Below are 18,361 nucleotides of genomic sequence, written 5' to 3' on the forward strand. Positions count from 1 at the left end.
TTTAAAAATTTTAAACTATCTTATTAAAAATAAAAATTAATTTAACAACACATACTCCTAAACAGAGCCAAAAGCTTAGAAGGGCGATGTTCAACAAAATGTTAACTGGTTTCCTGCGGGTTGTAGGATTACGGGTCATCAACTCTTTTCGTCTTCATATTTTGCAGCATTTTCTTATTTTTTGTAGATGAACACATCTTTACAAGTAGATGAAGGACAAAGCTATTTCCACATTGGGGAAAGTGATGCCATATATAGAGAGAGAAAGAGTGGAGCTACTAGAACCTGGATGCTTCTGAAAGCTTCCAGAGACTCCACTCTCTTTAACAGGTTACTTTGTTGCTAGTTACAGAATTCCCTTAATCCCACAGCAGCAAACACACAGGTTTCATTTCTACTCAGCAGATTACGTGAACTTTCTTTTTTCTATCTATCTATCTATCTATCTATCTATCTATCTATCTATCTATTTATTTATTTATTTATGGCTGTGTTCAGTCTTCGTTTCTGTGCGAGGGCTTTCTCCAGTCGTGGCAAGCGGGGGCCACTCTTCATCGCGGTGCGCGGGCCTCTCACTATCGCGGCCTCTCTTATTGTGGAGCACAGGCTCCAGACGCGCAAGCTCAGTAATTGTGGCTCACGGGCCCAGCCGCTCCGCGGCATGTGGGATCCTCCCAGACCAGGGCTCGAACCCGTGTCCCCTGCATTGGCAGGCAGATTCTCAACCACTGCGCCACCAGGGAAGCCCCTCTTTTTTTAATTTTATAAATTGATTGATTGATTGCTACATTGGGTCTTCTTTGCTGCACGCAGGCTTTCTCTAGTTGTGGCGAGCAGGGGCTACTCTTTGTTGTGGTGTGAGGGCTTCTCATCGAGGTGGCTTCTCTTGTTGTGGAGCACGGGCTCTAGGCACACAGGCTTCAGTAGCTGTAGCACGCGGGCTCAGTAGTTGTGGCTTGCGGGCTCTAGAGAGCAGGCTCAGTAGCTGTGGCGCACGGGCTTAGTTGCTCCACAGCATGTGGGATCTTCCCGAACCAGGGCTCGAACCCGTGTCCCCTGCACTGGCAGGTGGATTCTTTTTGTTTTTTTAAAATATTTATTTATTTATTTACTTTTGGCTGCATTGGGTCTTCATTGCTGCACGCGGGCTTTCTGTAGTTGCGGCGAGCGGGGGCTACTCTTCATTGCGATGCGCGGGCTTCTCATTGCGGTGGCTTCTCTTGTTGCAGAGCACGGGCTCTAGGTGCGTGGGCTTCAGTTGTGGCTCGTGGGCTCTAGAGCGCAGGCTTGGTAGTTGTGGTACACGGGCTTAGTTGCTACGCAGCATGTGGGATCTTTCCGGACCAGGGCTTGAACCCGTGTCTCCTGCATTGGCAGGCAGATTCTTAACCACTGCGCCACCAGGGAAGTCCGGCAGGCGGATTCTTAACCACTGTGCCACCAGGGAAGTCCCTGCATGAACTTTTTTTTTTTTCTTCTTTTCTACCATAAAAACAACATGAATCGGGACTTCCCTGGTGGCACAGTGGTTAAGAATCCGCCTGCCAGGGGGCTTCCCTGGTGGCGCAGTGGTTGAGAGTCTGCCTGCTAGTGCAGGGGACACGGGTTCGAGCCCTGGTCCGGGAAGATCCCACATGCTGCGGAGCTACTGGGCCCGTGAGCCACAATTACTGAGCCTGCGCATCTGGAGCCTGTGCTCCGCAACAAGAGAGGCCGCAACAGTGAGAGGCCCGCGCACCGCGATAAGGAGTGGCCCCCGCTTGCCACAACTGGAGAAAGCCCTTGCACAGAAACGAAGACCCAACACAGCCATAAATTAATTAATTAATTAAAAAAAATTAGAACGATTTACTTTAAAAAAAAAAAAAAAGAATCCACCTGCCAATGCAGGGGACACGGGTTCGAGCCCTGGTCCAGGAAGATCCCACATGCCGCGGAGCAACTAAGCCTGTGCGCCGCAACTACCGAGCCTGTGCTCTAGAGCCCATAAGCCACAACTACTGAGCCCACGTGCTGCAATTACTGAAGCCTGCATGCCTAGAGCCCGTGCTCTGCAACAAGAGAAGCCACCGCAATGAGAAGCCCTCACACCGCAACGAAGAGTAGACCCCACTCGCCGCAACTAGAGAAAAGCCCATGCACAGCAACAAAGACCCAACACAGCCATAAATAAAAAATAAATAAATAAAAACGCTCCCAATCTTTAAAAAAAACAACATGAATCTTAGATCAGGCAAAAATCTTAGAAACATTTTCTTAAATGTGTAAAAACAGAAGCCCCAAGGTGACACAACTCACCCAAGGCCTTGCAGCTGCTGGTTCCCAGATCTCAAGTCTCCTGACACCCTGTCCCTCCCTCCTTACTGCTCCTACGTGAGAGCTGCACCCACCCCAGCCCAGAGAACAGCCTGCAGGGAGTGAGGCGGCATAGATTTTGGAGTTATGGTTTCCTCTAAACTGTTACCAAAAAGAGGAAATTCTATTTACATGAAGGAAAGATGTGAGCATGAATTCTTCAGGAGCGCTGTGCTGGGGGCGGGGTGGGGAGGGGGGGCTAATGTGAATGCTCGTCACATTATCGCAGACAACAACTGTTCAAGTCAGGCCACTCAAATTCACCTCCCATTTTAAACAGTCAGAGCCCCAGAGAATGGAGGTACCTCAAATACACAGCAAGCCCTCCTTCCATCTCTCACTGCCACCGTCGAGCTCCTATATTAAGAGCACCTTCTGTGAGCAACATGGTATCTATTGTTCCAAGAGTACGGCATTTGGCATCGACAGACCTCTGTTCTGGAACCTGTTCTGCCACGAACTAGTCTTTCCATTTGTAAAATGGCTCTAACACCTGCCCTTCCTACCTCAGTGAGCTGTTGTAACTAAAAGGGTTCAGAAAAACTGCGAGATGCTGTTCAACATAAGGTACTACAACCATGCTCTTGAGAGTTTTGATACAGAGGGAAGACCAGAGGGTTCTCTGCAACAAGAGAAATTCACAAGCTAGGAAAAGACAAAGGCTTCCTGCTGGCACTCTGACCAAGAGGGGCTAATAGGAAGGCTTCATGTGTGGGGATGGTTATACTGCCCATGTCTGTCTCCTGGAAACCCAGAAAACACTGTTTGGTAAGAAAAAATCACCCAGTCACCTCAACTGTGCCACTGACCCCAGAGGCCATCTCAGCAGTAACTTCCAACCTGTCTTCTTTCTCAGCTCTGGAGATGCCAGACTTGACTTCAGGGATAGGAAGGGATTATATTGCAGCAAAATCACCACCAGAAATTTTCACCTGCCACATACTAATGGAGCCCTGAAGGGACCCTTACAGCTCATCTGCCCATGATTCCTAAATCTGACTTGTCATGAGAATCACCTGCAGGGCCTTGTGAAAACAAAGATCTTGAGCCTTGCCCAAACTTTCTAAATCTCTAGGGCTGAGACCAAAGAATCCATATCATTAAAGCTCCCCAAATTCTGAGGATCAGCCAGACTGGGGTACTCTCTCATTTTTCATATGAGGTGTCAGTGATTAGGTGGAGCCGGGGGTGAGACTAAGATCCAGCCCCCATCTGCCCGTTCAAGAATCTCCCCCCGCTCCCCGCCACCAACCTGCTGCCTCTCCTGAAATCTTACAGCGTCTACTCTGAGCCCAGACCATTTCCCCTTCATAAATGAAATGTTGCCCAACTTGCAAACCCAGGAGCCATCTTACTCCACCGAAAGAACAGGACCTAACTTAAGCCCAGTTCTTTACCCACAGGGGCTTCAGACCTCTCACTGTACTAGGCCACTCTGCTCCTGTGTCCTGTCACTGTCCAGAGCCTAGAACTTAGAAGCTAATCAACCCTGTCCTCTTCACAAATAATCGTTTTTCAGGTATTGACTCATATATGGCAGTAATCCCAATTATACAAACAGTGGATGCTATGAAAAACTACTGACATTAGTCTTTTATGAATGAGGAAGTAGCAAATTTCTTCCAAATGTAGATTCTCTTGCGATACCTCTGAAATGAGTGGGAATTTCCTGAAAGCAGGTGGGCATGTCACCAGGTGGGTCAGCCTGACAGATGTCTGGGGTCAGAGGGAAGCCAGCTTGGGTTTAACACTTGAGTAGGGTCATGGATCACAGTCTTAACAAGTACTTTACTAGTCTGAAGGAGAAGGATATGTTTACAGAGGAAACCACCAATGTTATGGGAAACAGTGTTCAGCATACTTAAAAAGTATGACTCACATACTATACAATTCTGTAAAAAAGGACTCTGTAATATACAACCAAAAAACAGAAAACTTGGAAAGTGACATGTCCAAGTCCACACAGCTACTAGGAGCATGTTTAGAACCTGCCTTCAGGACTGGGACCCTGGCCGCTGGGTGCAGCTGAGCTAGATTACTGATATGGCGCAGCTCATGGGGAAATCCAAATGCATCATCCCAAATACCATCGTCTCTGCTTTCACCCCCTCTGTTGCCCAGGCTATCAGGGTCTATTGATAGTTCAGATATTTCACTCGTTAAATTATGGGTAAAAAGAAAGCAATTTTTAAACTTACACCTTTATATTCAATTTCAGTATTTACTGAATGTCTGCTCTGAGTCAGATATCCTGGGCCTAGGGAAGCACAGATGAGTAAGACGGTTCATTACGTATCACACAAGGCACAACGACACCGAAGCCCGCCCCAACTGCACGGCCCAATTGCGGGGAGAGCATTTTGAGCAGTAACGATAAAGGAATTTGATGATTTCAGTCTGGTCTCTGGTGAGAACTTATCCACATCACAAAAGTCCAACCCTTCCAGCTCATCCTCAGACTTGAGAAGGCGTGAACTGTCAGGACGCCAGCCTGAGCATAAGGCACAGGCTCTGAAGATTTCAAGAGCAGGAAATTTCCACTCGGAGGCCTTGGGGAGACCAGGGGTGGATCTGGAGACAGAGGGAAGCCAGACATGATGCCCAAGGTATAACTTCTCTAACAGCCCCAAAACCACTGGAGATGTGAACTCCAAGAAAGCACATTTCACTTTTTCAAACAGTTTAACTTTGGGGCAATTTACAAAGTGACAGGCAGTTGTGCTCCATGAGAACCCAAGGTGGTTCCATCCTGTTCCTACCTCCCAGTGACCAGCAAGTTTGGGTGGGATCTCCAAGCCCAGCTTCTCCCATTCTCGCTCCTGGTACTTCTCATACTGCCGGTAACCTGCGTACCCGCCACCCGTTGCGACCAAAAAGAGCAGGGGGCGCAGCAGGGACAAGGTTCGGGCAGGGGCAGTGTGGACTTTTCTGGCATCTGTAACAAAAAGCAGGAAAATTTTGAGCCTGGGAAAAAGGACGGGTATGAGTCACGCAAACACAGCACCAACAGGAGGGCTGGGAAAAGCCCTCAGCAAAGCTGACTGGACCCAGAAGGGATCTGACAGGGAGGTGCAGCCCTGAGTCACTGCAAAGACCCTGCTGCCTCCAAATTCTATCTAGTAAGGTACAAGCTTCTTTCCTGTGACACTACAGTGCACCCCAACTGCCACCATAATTACAGAATTTAAGATGAAAACATTGAATTGCAAAGAGGTCAAGAAACGAATCCAGGGGGCTTCCCTAGTGGCGCAGTGGTTGAGAGTCTGCCTGCCAATGCAGGAGACACGGGTTCGAGCCCTGGTCTGGGAAGATCCCACATGCCGCGGAGCGACTAGGCCCATGAGCCACAACGACTGAGCCTGCGCATCTGGAGCCTGTGCTCCGCAACAAGACAGGCCGCGATAATGAGAGGCCCGCGCATCGCGATGAAGAGTGGCCCCCGCTTGCCGCAACTAGAGAAAGCCCTCGCACAGAAACGAAAACCCAACACAGCCAAAAATAAATAATAAATAAATAATAATAAATAAATAATTTAAAAAAAGAAACGAATCCAGGTTGCCCCGCTGGCTACCAACAGGGCCAGGACTAGGACAGGTACCATTTCTCCCGCAGGATCTCTGATTTTACTTTTACGATCCAGGCCCAGCTCTGACTGGACAGTAGTATTCTCCCAAATGCAAAATCTCATAAGCTCTTACAATTCAACGATAAAAGATAAATAGTCCAATTTTAAAATGTACTAAGAATTTGAATAGATATTTCTGCAAAGAAGATATATGAGTGGCCAGTAAGCACATGTAAAGATGCTCAACATCTGTTATGGTTGAATTATGTCCCCCTAAAATTCATATGCTGAAGTCCTAACCCTTAGCACCTCAGAATGTGATCTTACTTGGATAAAAGGTCTCTACAGAGGTAATCAAGTTAAAATAAGGTCAGCACAGTGGGCCCTAATCCAATATGACTAGTGTGCTTATAAAAAGAGAAAATTTTGGGACTTCCCTGGTAGCCCAGTGGATAAGAATCTGTCTTACAATGCAGGGGACACCAGTTTGATCCCTGGTTGGGCAACTAAGATCCCACATGCCACAGGGCAACTAAGCCCATGCACCACAGCTACTGAGCCCATACGCCACAACTAGAGAGAAGCCTGTGCACGCACAGCAACAAAGCGAAGAGCCCATGCGCCGCAATGAAAGATCCTGCATGCTGCAACTAAGACCCGATGCAGCCAGAAAACAAACAAATAAATAAATAAATTTTTTAAAAAATAAATTAAAAAATAAAAAGAGAAAATTTGGAGACAGACATGCACCCAGGGAGAATGCTATCTGAAGACGAAAGCAGAGATCAGGGTGATGTTTCTATAATACAAGCCAAAAAAGCCAAATATTGCCAGCAATCCATCAGAAGCTAGACAAGAGGCTCTCCCTCACACCCCTCAGAAGGAAGCAGCCCTGTGGCACCTTGATCTTGGACCTCTAGTCTCCAGAACTGTGAGAGAATAAATTTCTACCGTTTAAGCCACTCAGTTTGTGGTACTCTATTCCAGTAGCCCTAGCAAACCAATGCATCATTAGTAATCAGGGAAATGCAATTCAAAACCACGATGAGATACAACTTCACACCCACTAGGATGGTTTTAATCAAAAAGACAGATAAGTGTTGGTAAGGATGTGGAGAAACTGGAACACGCATGCACTGCTGATGGGATTGTAAAATGGGGCTTCAGTTCTTCAAAATGTTAAACATAAAACTACCACATGACCTAGCAATTCAGTTCTTAGGGAAGTGAAACATACATCTACACAAAAACTTGTCAAGCATGCTCCACAGCAGCATTATTCATAATAGCCAAAAAGTGAAAAAATCCAAATGTCCATCAACTGACAAATGAATAAAAAAGTGGTATAACCATACAATGGAATATTGATAATAAAAAAGAAATGAAGTATTGACACATGCTACAACATGAACCTTGAATACATTATGTAAAAGAAGTCAGCCACAAAAGGCTGCATATTGTATGATTCCATTTATATGAAATGTCTGGTATAGGAAACATACTAGAGAGACCTAAAGTAGGTTAATGGGTGCCAGGGACTAGGGGTAGGGAGAAATGGGGAGTGACAGTTTAATGGATCAAGTGCTACTATTGTGGGGGGGCGAGGAGGGAATGAAAATATTCTAAAATTAGGTAGTGCTGATGGTTGTACAACTCTGTAAGTATACAAAAAAAACACTGAATTGCATACTTAAAAGGGTGAATTTTATGGTATGAAAATTATATCTCAATAAAGTTATTGTTAAAACAAAATCTCAAGAGCTGACTTCTCAGTAGCCTGAACAAAACCTTCATCCTGTCCTTGGCTTCAAACGGAAGGAAATGGTCCTGCCCATTTGTCCCTGTCCCTCCACCACCTTTTGGTTGTTGCTGTTTCTTTTTCTTTCTTTCTTTTTTTTTTTTTTTTTGGCCGTGCCGAGAGGCTTGTGGGATTTTAGTTCCCCAACCAGGGATTGAACTTGGGTCCTCAGCAGTGAGAGCGCAGAGTCCTGACCACTGGACCATCAGGGAATTTCCTGCTGTTTCGTTTTTTTAACGAACAAGTATAGATGTCATTAATCTCCTCCATTTTCTTTTTTTTTTTTAAAGCCAACTTATTTCTCTCTAGCTTATTTTATTTTTTATTTTTTTAACTTTTTTGGGGTTTATTTATTTATTTAATTTATTTATTTTATGGCTGTGCTGGGTCTTCGTTTCTGTGCGAGGGCCCTCTCTAGTTGTGGCAAGTGGGGGCCACTCTTCATCGCGGTGCGCGGGCCTCTCATTATCGCGGCCTCTCTTGTTGCGGAGCACAGGCTCCAGACGCGCAGGCTCAGCAACTGTGGCTCATGGGCCTAGTTCTTCCGCGGCATGTAGGATCTTCCCAGACCAGGGCTTGAACCCATGTCCCCTGCATTGGCAGGCAGACTCTCAACCACTGCGCCACCAGGGAAGCCCCTCTCCTCCATTTTCTGATTACTCCTAATGAACCCTTACTATTGAACAACTAAATATTCTACCTCTGACCAGAAAATCTTGTCAAAAAGCAAGAAATATTTTTTTTCCTCTTTCTGAAATATTTGGTGATGAGAGAACTGTTGTACACTCCCTACCTGCACTGAATCAGCACCCTAGGCTGACTGGTCACACTCTCCTACATGCTTCTGCTACACTGGACCTTTCTTCAACTATAGGTCTTTCTCTTGCCTCTCTCTGCTTACTACTCTCTCTTCTCTTCTTCTCTCTCTTACTACACACTCTCTCTTCTCTACTCCTCCAACTGGTCACACTCTCTCTGCTTACTACTCCTCCAAGTAGTAAGCACAGAGTGCCCTCCACTCCTGACCGCCTCTCTGCTGCATTTGTCACTTTAAAAAAGAACAGCTTTTCTGCAGATCCAAGATTCTGGCTTGATTTCTGAGGCTCCCCCTGAACCCTTCAAGTGATTCCTATGTGTTCCAGCCTGCAAGTCCTAATTAAATAAGTAACACCTATTAACTACCTTAATAAGCCTTTTGTTTTTATTCTCATTAACCATCTCATTTTATTCCCAAGGTATGATTACTGGACAGTCAAAAATAGCTTCCAGTATGATAGAATAAAAAGGATATTTAGTTAATAAAGACAATATACATTTTTGTACAGGTTCCAATAGCTGCTTACAAGATCCAAAAAGTTCATAAGCCAGTGCTGATGAGGGTGTGGGGAACTGATGTACTCATGAGCACATCCTGCTCAGAGGAGTGTAAACTGGGACAACCTTCTCTGAAGAGTAATTTGGCTTAAATACCAAATTATAAAATACACAAACCTTTTGATCCAGCAATTCTAAGTCTACAAATTTATTCTGAGGATGCACAAAAATGTTAGTACAGAACTGTCTGTAATAGGAAAAGACTAGGAGCAACTTAAATGTCCAACACCAAACAGTACAGTCATGCGACGGAATACTCCACAGCCAGTAAAAACCATCAGATAACAGCAGCTAATGCTTCAGTGGTACCTACATGCCAGGTACTCTAAGCACTTTGCAGGCACAATTCCATCTAATTCTAACAACAACCCTATGAAATACGTGCTGTCTTTATCCCAATTTACTGACAAACTGAAGCAGAGAGGCCAGCATTGCCTCTAACTGCTACTTACTTGTGGAAAAAGTTCTGAGAGGCAGCTTCCTTAAGGACTGAAGGAAATGGCTCAGGGCAATGTCTTCACAGTGATGGCGCCTACAAAAGCAAAAATGAAGCATTAAACACTTTTTTAATTGAAAAGAAATTAGTGGATCAACTTCTAAAGTTTTTTTTTTTAATTTATTTATTTATGGCTGCATTGGGTCTTTGTTGCTGCATGCGGGCTTTCTCTAGTTGCGGCAAGCAGGGGCTACTCTTCATTGCGGTGCATGGGCTTCTCATTGCAGTGGCTTCTCTTGTTGCGGAGCACGGGCTCTAGGCACGCGGGTTCAGTAGTTGTGGCACGTGGGCTCAGTAGTTGTGGCTCACGGGCTCTAGAGCGCAGGCTCAGTAGTTGTGGCGCAGGGGCTTAGTTGCTCCACGGCATGTGGGATCTTCCCGGACCAGGGCTCGAACCCGTGTCCCCTGCATTGGCAGGCGGGTTCTTAACCACTGTGCCACCAGGGAAGTCCCCAACTTCTAAAATTTGAATATAGTCTATAGATTCAATAATAGTATTGTGTCTGTGTTAATTTCCTGGCTTTGACCATTGTACTGTGGTTTTTGTAAGAAAACGTCCTTATACAAAAAGGGCTCAAATATTTAAAGGTAAAGGGGCATCAAGTGTTTCAGAAAAAAATATATACAAACACACACTCACAAAGAGAAAAACAGGGAGAGGAAGGGAGAGAGAATGATAAAGCAAATATAGTTGATATATGGGGAATCAGAGGACAGGGTATTTGGGAATTCTCTGTACTATTTTTATAACTTTTCTGTAAGTCTAAAATTTTTTCACACACAAAGTTGCTCTTTTCTTAATTAAGTATAAGAGCATAATAAGAAGTAAACCCGGCACTTACACAAAGCCATACGTTTCTTCACCACAAACAAAGAGCTATACACAGCCTTGTAGCCTCTAACCCCTACTCATTAAAGAACCTAATAAAGTGGTTGAAATTTTAAACTGTTTTTTTTTCTTTTTGGCCGCGCCACAGCTTGCAGGATTGAACCCATGGCCCCTGCAGCGGGAAGTGTGGAGTCCTAACCACTGGACCACCAGTGAATTCCCTGAAATTTTAAACTTTAAATGTTTGCCCTGGAAAAAAAAAATGACACAAACCAGGCTGAACTATTCTAATCTACTTTGAGTCTGGAAGGCTCAACTGGTTTGGAATCTTTAAATTAATATTTGTGGCTACTTTGCCACAAAAGCTACTTTCAAAGAGTGAATAGGGTTTTCAGGCATTCTGAGAAAAAAGTGACTATTCTCATGGCTTCAAGCTCTAAGAAAATATTATTTCTGATTCTTTGTTTCTCTTCTTTGTTTCCTCTTCACCCAGGGAAACTGGACATATCCCCAGTGGCAATAAGTGACTTGGCCAGCAAGGAAAGCATGAATGAATTTTTAGTGAACTGGCTCTCTCCTTAATCAAAGAGCAAACACCCCACCTTCAATTCAGATAGCACTTCAGTTCCCCCAAATATTGGCCTGAAATCTAAAGTAAAGAAACTATGTCCTTGTCAGTGTGTGTTTCTTTTTTTTCCTTGAAGCCCTTTATGAGAGAAGCAGAAATCTACTCTATTATAAATGTCTAAACTGCTATTTTTGTGGAGAAGAGAACTGCATTTATGACTTTCATACAATGATATTGACATTCATGGATAGTCAGTAGTTATGTCTCACATAGACATCCTGTAGATTTTATCAGATTTAAACACCTTCATTTTTTCACATGAAATTTCCTTGACTTAACAACACTCTCACAGCATGGTGCTAACATGACGACTCTGATTCTCCTACAGGCAAGCAAGGTCTGTATGGAGAACAAGCCTGGGACCATGACAATCACCACCCCCCCCAGAGGCCAGACAGATGGACAGTTATTAACACAAAGGAGGGTGTATTGCAGTACCTGAATGTTCTTTCAGCAGTGAACAATGCTCATCTCTTAGACTGGGCACTCCCACTGCAAAAGCTAAGCGCCTAAAACCCTGCTTTCCAAATGGAATAAGAACAAGAAGTGTAAAATCTGACTAAAGGCTGTATTGTGTTGTGCACACTGCTACATTGTGTGCTCCAGAATTGCTGCTGAACCCCCTAACTGAAAGAATGTTTGCAGACTGTTGAATAAGGCTTTTTTTTTTTGTGAGGAGGGGGGTGTGGGCTGGGGGAGGTACAAGTGGGAGATAATCATTTATCCACTGTAACCCAATGCGTGGCACTCAGGTGGCTGGTTTGCATACGGATCTTCCTGAGAACAGAGTCTTGGTCTCTCGTTCACTGCTGTAGCCCCAGCTCCTGGAACAAGTGCCTGGCAAACACCCCAGTTGCATCAGCTTGTCTTTCATTCCTGGATCATTCCTATCCTCATATAAATGTTGTACTTTCTCCAATCTTACAGAAACACTGTCCACCCCACTGCAGGCTCTTTGAAAGAGCAATGTTCCCTGTCATCACTTCCTCCCCTCCCCCTCTCTCTTCATCCCAGTCAACCAGGCTTTTGTTCCCACCACGTCATTTCTTGTCAAGGTCACCAACTTCCACGTTGTCAACCCCAACACATATTTCTTGGACCTCGTGTTATGTGACTTCTCAGCAGCATCGGCCACTGGTGAGCCCTTCCTCCCCCCCCCCACACTGAGGTATAATTGACATGTAACATTATATTAGTTTCAGATGTACAACATTATTCCCTATTTGTATATATTGTGAAAGGATCACCACAATAAGTCTAGTTAACATCCCTCACCATACATATTTACAAAAAATTTTTTCTTGTGATGAAAAAGATCTACTCTCTTAGCAACTTTTAAATATACAATACAGTATTGTTAACTGTAGTCACCATGCTGCACATTACATCCCCAGGACTTAGATATTTTATAAGTTGTATCTTTTGACTTCATTCACTTTCTCCTTCTTGAAATACATTTAGCCTTTGGGACCCTGATCTTCCTACCTCTCCAGCCTCTCCCTAACTTCAAACAGCTGCCGTGCCCAGAGTTCAGACCTCTTCTCTGTCTGTGCTCTCCCCCAGACATGTTCACCCAGTCCCGCAGCTTTAAATAGCCAGATACTGAGGACTCCCTCACTGCTCCTTCAAAGACCTCTGGACCATATTTCCACCTGGCTACCCAACATCCCCACTCTGAATCACCTCAAACTGAGTTTGTCCAGAACAGAATTCCTGATACTCCCTCACTCCCGTTCAACCTGCTCCACCCTCAGAGTTGTCCATCTGTGGCAGAGACTAGCCAGATGGTTATTAAATCCACTTCCTCTACCCAACAGACTACATTTCCCAGCCTCCCGTGCAATAGGGTGTGGCCACATAACTGAGTTCTAACCACTGTAAGAACAGTTCAGACTTCCCAGGCTGTCCCGTTTCAGCCTGTTTGATGCAAACATGCAGACTTTGGGAAGCCATGTATTAAAGATGGCAGGAGATGGGTCCTCAAATCACTGCTGCCCTGCAGATCAGGCGCACCCACTGGGACTTTACATGATTGAGACAAAAACTTTTACTGTGTTAAATCACTGAGATGCTGGAGTTTACCTGTTACCACAGCAACACTGCTATAATTAATATACCATCTCAGAAAAAAGGCACCACCATTCACCCAGCTGCACAAGTCGAAACCCTAGGGACTCCTTTGTAAGTCCTTTCTTTCTCACTATCCACATTCAATCCACTGACAAGGCATGAAGTCTCTACCTTCAAAATACACCCTTATCTGCCTACTTCTCTGCCACCACTCTCACTCTGGCCTGAGCCACCAGATCTATCACTGAAGGACTGCACTAGCCTGTTCCCCCTGCTTGGCTTCTGTGTCCCATTCACCACAGAACAGCCAGAGTGACCTTTTCAAAACAGAAAATAAGACCAGACCCTATGTAAGTGGTCCTCGCTGAACCCTCAGACCTCCTGCTGCTTCCCTTCTCCTCACTCACCTGCCCCCATTCCTTGCACACTCACGCCTCTGCATTTGCTGTTTGCTCTGCTGGGCATACCCCTCCAGCTGGCTCAGTCCCTCCTCATTCAGTTCTCTGCTCAAATGCTTCCTCCTGGTTGGTTTCTCCTCACCACAAGCCCAAAAGTTGTCCCTCTGGAGCGTTCTTTAATCCCTTAATTACCTGCCTTTATTTTTCTTCGTAACACTTCTCACTACCCGAAATGAACAGATTTTATATATATTCACTCATTTGTTTACCGTCTGTACCCCTCAAATGCAGGGGTTTGTCTGTCTTCCCCCTGGACCGCAATCTCAATAGTGAGATTAAGCTTCAGAGAAATGAACGGTTGGCTAGGTTCAATCACATGTAACTTCTACATGGTGAATTCACGTGGGCCTCCTGCAAGTGGGCAATTAAAGCCCAGGATTAAGCACTCAAGTCTGATTGTGTGGCTCAAGTCTCCATCCTGCCACTTATTAATTAGCTCTGTGACCTTAAGGCATTTCTTAACCAATCCTAAGCCTCAGTTTCTCCACCTGTAAAAACAGGACCTACCTCATTAGGAATAAATGAGACAATCACATAAAACCTTAAGCCCAGGCCCTGGCACCTAGTTACATATTACTATTATTAAAAGTAACAGAGTTGACATTCAGCTGGCACACACTGGGATGGCCATATTAACTGTCTGTGACCACTCTGAATGGTTTGTGTCCACACTGTCATAGTTTTAAATTATTTTTAACATCACCCCTGGTGGCAACACTAACTATAGTCCTTATGTCTCTCCTGCTTTTTAGAGCTGTGAAAGTTCTGAAAATGAACTGGCAGGCCTCTTGAAGGCCTCATTCCACGTTCTATCTCATATTATTTAGTAATGTTCCCTTGCTCTTCTACTAAACTGTAACGTTCTTTAAACACGAGGCCTATATCTTTTAATTCCTCTCTCTTCCCCTGCTCTCCCTCCCCCTCCCGATCCCTGGCACCGCAGCTGGCAGTGGTAGGAATGTCATAAGTATTCCTGAAGGAAAGTCTTGCACAAGCAACCACTCCTTGGGCACTATGTCCATACTTGCCTGAACCTAAGAATCATCCAGGACATGTGTAAAGAACACAGCTGCCAGAGCCCCAACCTACATCTACTGAACCTGAATTTGGCAGTATTGGGGGATGTACCTGGAAATCTCTTTTTCTAATAAACACCCACCCCATTTTTTCATCAAACAAATTTGGGAAACATGGCCCTAAATTATCACCCATAATTGCTTTCTTTTTTGTTCTCTCACCTTTCACCTATCACCCAGGTACTGAAAAACTTCCCTGCAATATGAGGTTTTCAAACATATGTCTCACAGACACTGCTTTACTTAAAAATCATGGAAATGGTCTCTTTTGGGGTTTTTTTGCATCTAAATATAGTTCCCATCTGGATACGTAATACCTTTGAAAATTGAGTTCTTACTGTACCCAAATCCTCACCCTCCTTAAATTGCACCTAAATCCAGTCTTATCTACCTACACTGGTACTAAAGTTATGACTTTTTTTCCCTTTCCCTTTTTAAATGATAATGAGTGAAGTACATCCTCCTCACCATCGTTAAGCAAAAAAAAAAAAAAAGAAAAAATTTTAGGAGGGTCATTTTTTTTTTTTTTTTTTAGGAGGGTCATTTTTTAGTCTTTCCAACTTATGACACATTTTAGATGATTTCACGACTGACTCATAAACAGCACACCTGGTAACAACATTAAAATCACAGAGACCCTTCTGTCCAAATCCTAACAGTTACAATTACATTGCAGAGCCTCCTCCTGAGAAAGTTACACCATTTCTGAGTAGTTAATAATAGAGTGAAGCTTTCGTGTTCAGGGCAATGACAGTTTCTGCTCCCTTTCAGTCCGAAACCAGTGTCCTTACTTCCCAAAATTACAGCGCAAGCTTTGGCCAACGCTGACAAAATGAAGGTTGCCTGAAACACAAAAGTACCGTGTGTCTCTCAAACCTTAGCTCTTTGAAATGACACGGAGCAGCAGACTCTGAGTCATAGCTACCAACATTTTAATCCATTTTCTGAGAGTCCAAATGTTCCCAAACTGGTTCTTACATAAGCTATTTCGAATAATGAATGTCCTCACGGTAGGCAGCCTGAGGGAAAGGTCCTTGCCTGAGAGAGAGAGAGGTACCCGGGTATGGGTCCCGGCTCTGCTACTAGCTGGCTGGGTGAAACTGAGCAAGTCCCTCCCTCCCTCATGGCCTCAATTTTGCTAACTCCAAAAAGAAAGAGCTTGATTTAGATGACCCCTCTAACAACCTAAGAGTTGGGAGTCACCGGGGTAACTAAGACCCCATTTCCATCATGGACGATTTTGAGATAACCGAGTCCAACCCTCTCGCTTCAAAGACCAAGAATCCGAAGTGAAAGCCGCCCGACTCCCAGTCCAGTGCTCTTCCCACATCACGCCGCCCCTCCCAGCAACACGAATCCCTGAGAAAGAGGCGTCCAGCCCTGCCTCGGCTATAAGTGGCGGGCACACAGCCTATTTCACTGGTTGGGTCTTTTTGTTTATATCTTTGCTTTTTGTCCCTTGTGAAAAGGGCAAGGAGAGAGCGCTTAGGCCAGACGCGGACCGCCCTACGCGGCGGCAGTCGCACCTGCTCGCGAGCTCCAGGTTAAGGTGAGTGCCTACGTCTCCACTCGAGCTCTCCTCAGGGCGAGCCCGCGACAGAGAAACGATTCCTCTCTCCAGACCCCAGTTTGGCCCCGGCCACCCCCCCGCAGGTCCCCAAGCAGCTGTACCTGCTTCGCCACGGCGCGACACCGCGCAGCAACCTCAAACATCCCGGACCCACAGACGCCGCCATCTTGTCTCCAGCTTCTCGGCGGGACACGCCTCCCTTTTACACGCGAGTCGCACGCGCGTGACGTCACGAGCCTCGAACTCACAGGGCCAATGAAGAAAGCGGAGCGTGTGAGGGCAGAGCTGTCTAAGCTCCTCCCCCGGCTGCTCCGGGTACCCTCCGTCTGACTAGGCGGATAGGTGCCGCCGGTGGTGGCGCTTACAGTGCTAAACCTGGACCTGGGCACAGCGTTGCCAGTCCTCCTTTTTCCCTCTGACGTGCGTTTCCGCATGTGCCTGGAATATCTGATTCACCCAAGGTCCGAGAATGGATCAACTGAGCTAAATCGTTCATTTTACGGATGGGGAAACTGAGAGCGTCCACAACTCAGCTACCATTGACTAAGCGCTTCCTAAGTGTCAGGCTCTGTGCTGATGACTTAGCATGCATCGTGTCTCATTCTTACCTCCCATCGCTGTACTATCTGGGAGTCTAGAGACCAGAGGTCTTGGATCACCTAGAAGTGCAATTAGTCGTCGAATGAGGTGCCGGGTGTGATAGTGCGTGCTCCTGCAAAGATTCCTGATCTTCAGATTTAAGAGAAAATAGACTTTTCAGTAGTATCAGCTTTTTTTTTTTTTTTTTTAAAGGGGAAAAAACTAGAGACCGCCAGCCAGCCCTGAGAATTATTCTCATTTTAAAGATAGAGAAAACAGAGCTCAGGAAAGTTAACCATTAGAATGCTCAAGGGCACACAGCTATAAAGGAGAAAAGCTAGAATTTGAACATACATCTCTGATTCCAAAACCCATGATCTAACATCCTTCCTTTTAAGCCCTTTGCCTAGACTCTGGCTGAGTATGGGTCCCCAAACTGAAGGAGTACAGCTCCTCTTTTTTCTCCCCTAAGCTGCTAATAGCACTTGTCTTCACCAGGCGTTTGACACAGCAGGAGGGGTATAATGCCTGGTACCTGCAATTATTTCTACATGGTTATTTAAGCTCAACTAGGGCATAACCGGGCCCTACAGGGAGACTAACAGGCATCAGATTTCTTATTGGAGAGGAGACACTTCCCTCTATGGTTTTCAAAAGTCTGAAGAGGAGGAAAAAATAAAAGTATAGAATTGGTTTTACTATTCAATTGAGAGTAGTAACTCAAAACTAGGGGGAAGAAAAAAATGGGAGGGGGAGATTATTTCAAAATGAAATGCATTTGGGGAAATTGGATATTCACATGCAAAAGAATGAAGTGGACCCTTACTTTACACCATATACAAAAATTAACTCAAAATGGATCAAAGACCTAAAGCTAAGAACTACAACTATAAAACTCTTAAAACATAAGGGAAATTTTCATGACACTGAATTCAGCAATGATTTCTTGGATATTACGCTGAAAGCACAGGCAACAACAAAATAAGATAAATTGTATTTCATCAAAATTAAAAAGTTTTGTGCATCGGGGCTTCCCTGGTGGCGCAGTGGTTGAGAGTCTGCCTGCTAGTGCGGGGGACACGGGTTCGAGCCCTGGTCTGGGAAGATCCCACATGCCACGGAGCGGCTGGGCCCGTGAGCCACAATTGCTGAGCCTGCGCGTCTGGAGCCTGTGCCCCGCGACGGGAGGGGCCGCGATAGAGAAAGGCCCGCGCACCGCGATGAAGAGCGGTCCCCGCACCGCGATGAAGAGTGGCCCCCGCTTGCCGCAACTGGAGAAAGCCCTCGCACGAACCGAAGACCCAACACAGCCAAAAATAAATAAATAAATAAATAAGAAAAATCCTTTAAAAAAAAAAAAAAAGTTTTGTGCATCAAAGGACACTGTCAACAAAGTGAAAAGACAACCCTGAGAATGGGAGAAAATAGTCACAAACAATATATCTGATAAGGGTCTGGTATCCAGAATATATAAATAATTCCTAAAATTCAACAAAAAAACATATAACCGAATTCAAAAATAGGCAAAGGACTTGAACAGACATTTCTCCAAAAATAATATAC

At 45.1% G+C, this 18,361-nt stretch overlaps 1 protein-coding gene across 4 annotated transcripts in view; it reads right to left on the reverse strand.

The window, feature by feature from the left end:
* Positions 1 to 16,404, reverse strand: part of PISD (phosphatidylserine decarboxylase) — a 39,417-nt gene extending 23,013 nt beyond the window's left edge. For 2 of the 4 annotated variants that reach the window (XM_028163711.2, XM_007170647.3), the window contains exons 1-3: positions 16,321 to 16,404; positions 9,545 to 9,624; positions 5,115 to 5,290 (exon numbers count right to left, since the gene is read on the reverse strand). In XM_028163711.2, coding sequence (XP_028019512.1) covers positions 5,115 to 5,290; positions 9,545 to 9,624; positions 16,321 to 16,385 — 321 coding nt within the window. In that variant the 5' untranslated portion in view covers positions 16,386 to 16,404. Of the gene's footprint in view, positions 1 to 5,114; positions 5,291 to 9,544; positions 9,625 to 16,320 lie in introns of those variants that run through there. The other 2 variants (XM_057527259.1, XM_057527265.1) reach the window with 2 other exon arrangements.
* Between the last annotated feature and the right edge of the window lie 1,957 nt (positions 16,405 to 18,361).

The sequence above is a fragment of the Balaenoptera acutorostrata genome, chromosome 13 (assembly GCF_949987535.1).
Source record: "Balaenoptera acutorostrata chromosome 13, mBalAcu1.1, whole genome shotgun sequence".
In the NCBI taxonomy this organism is placed as follows: domain Eukaryota; kingdom Metazoa; phylum Chordata; class Mammalia; order Artiodactyla; family Balaenopteridae; genus Balaenoptera; species Balaenoptera acutorostrata.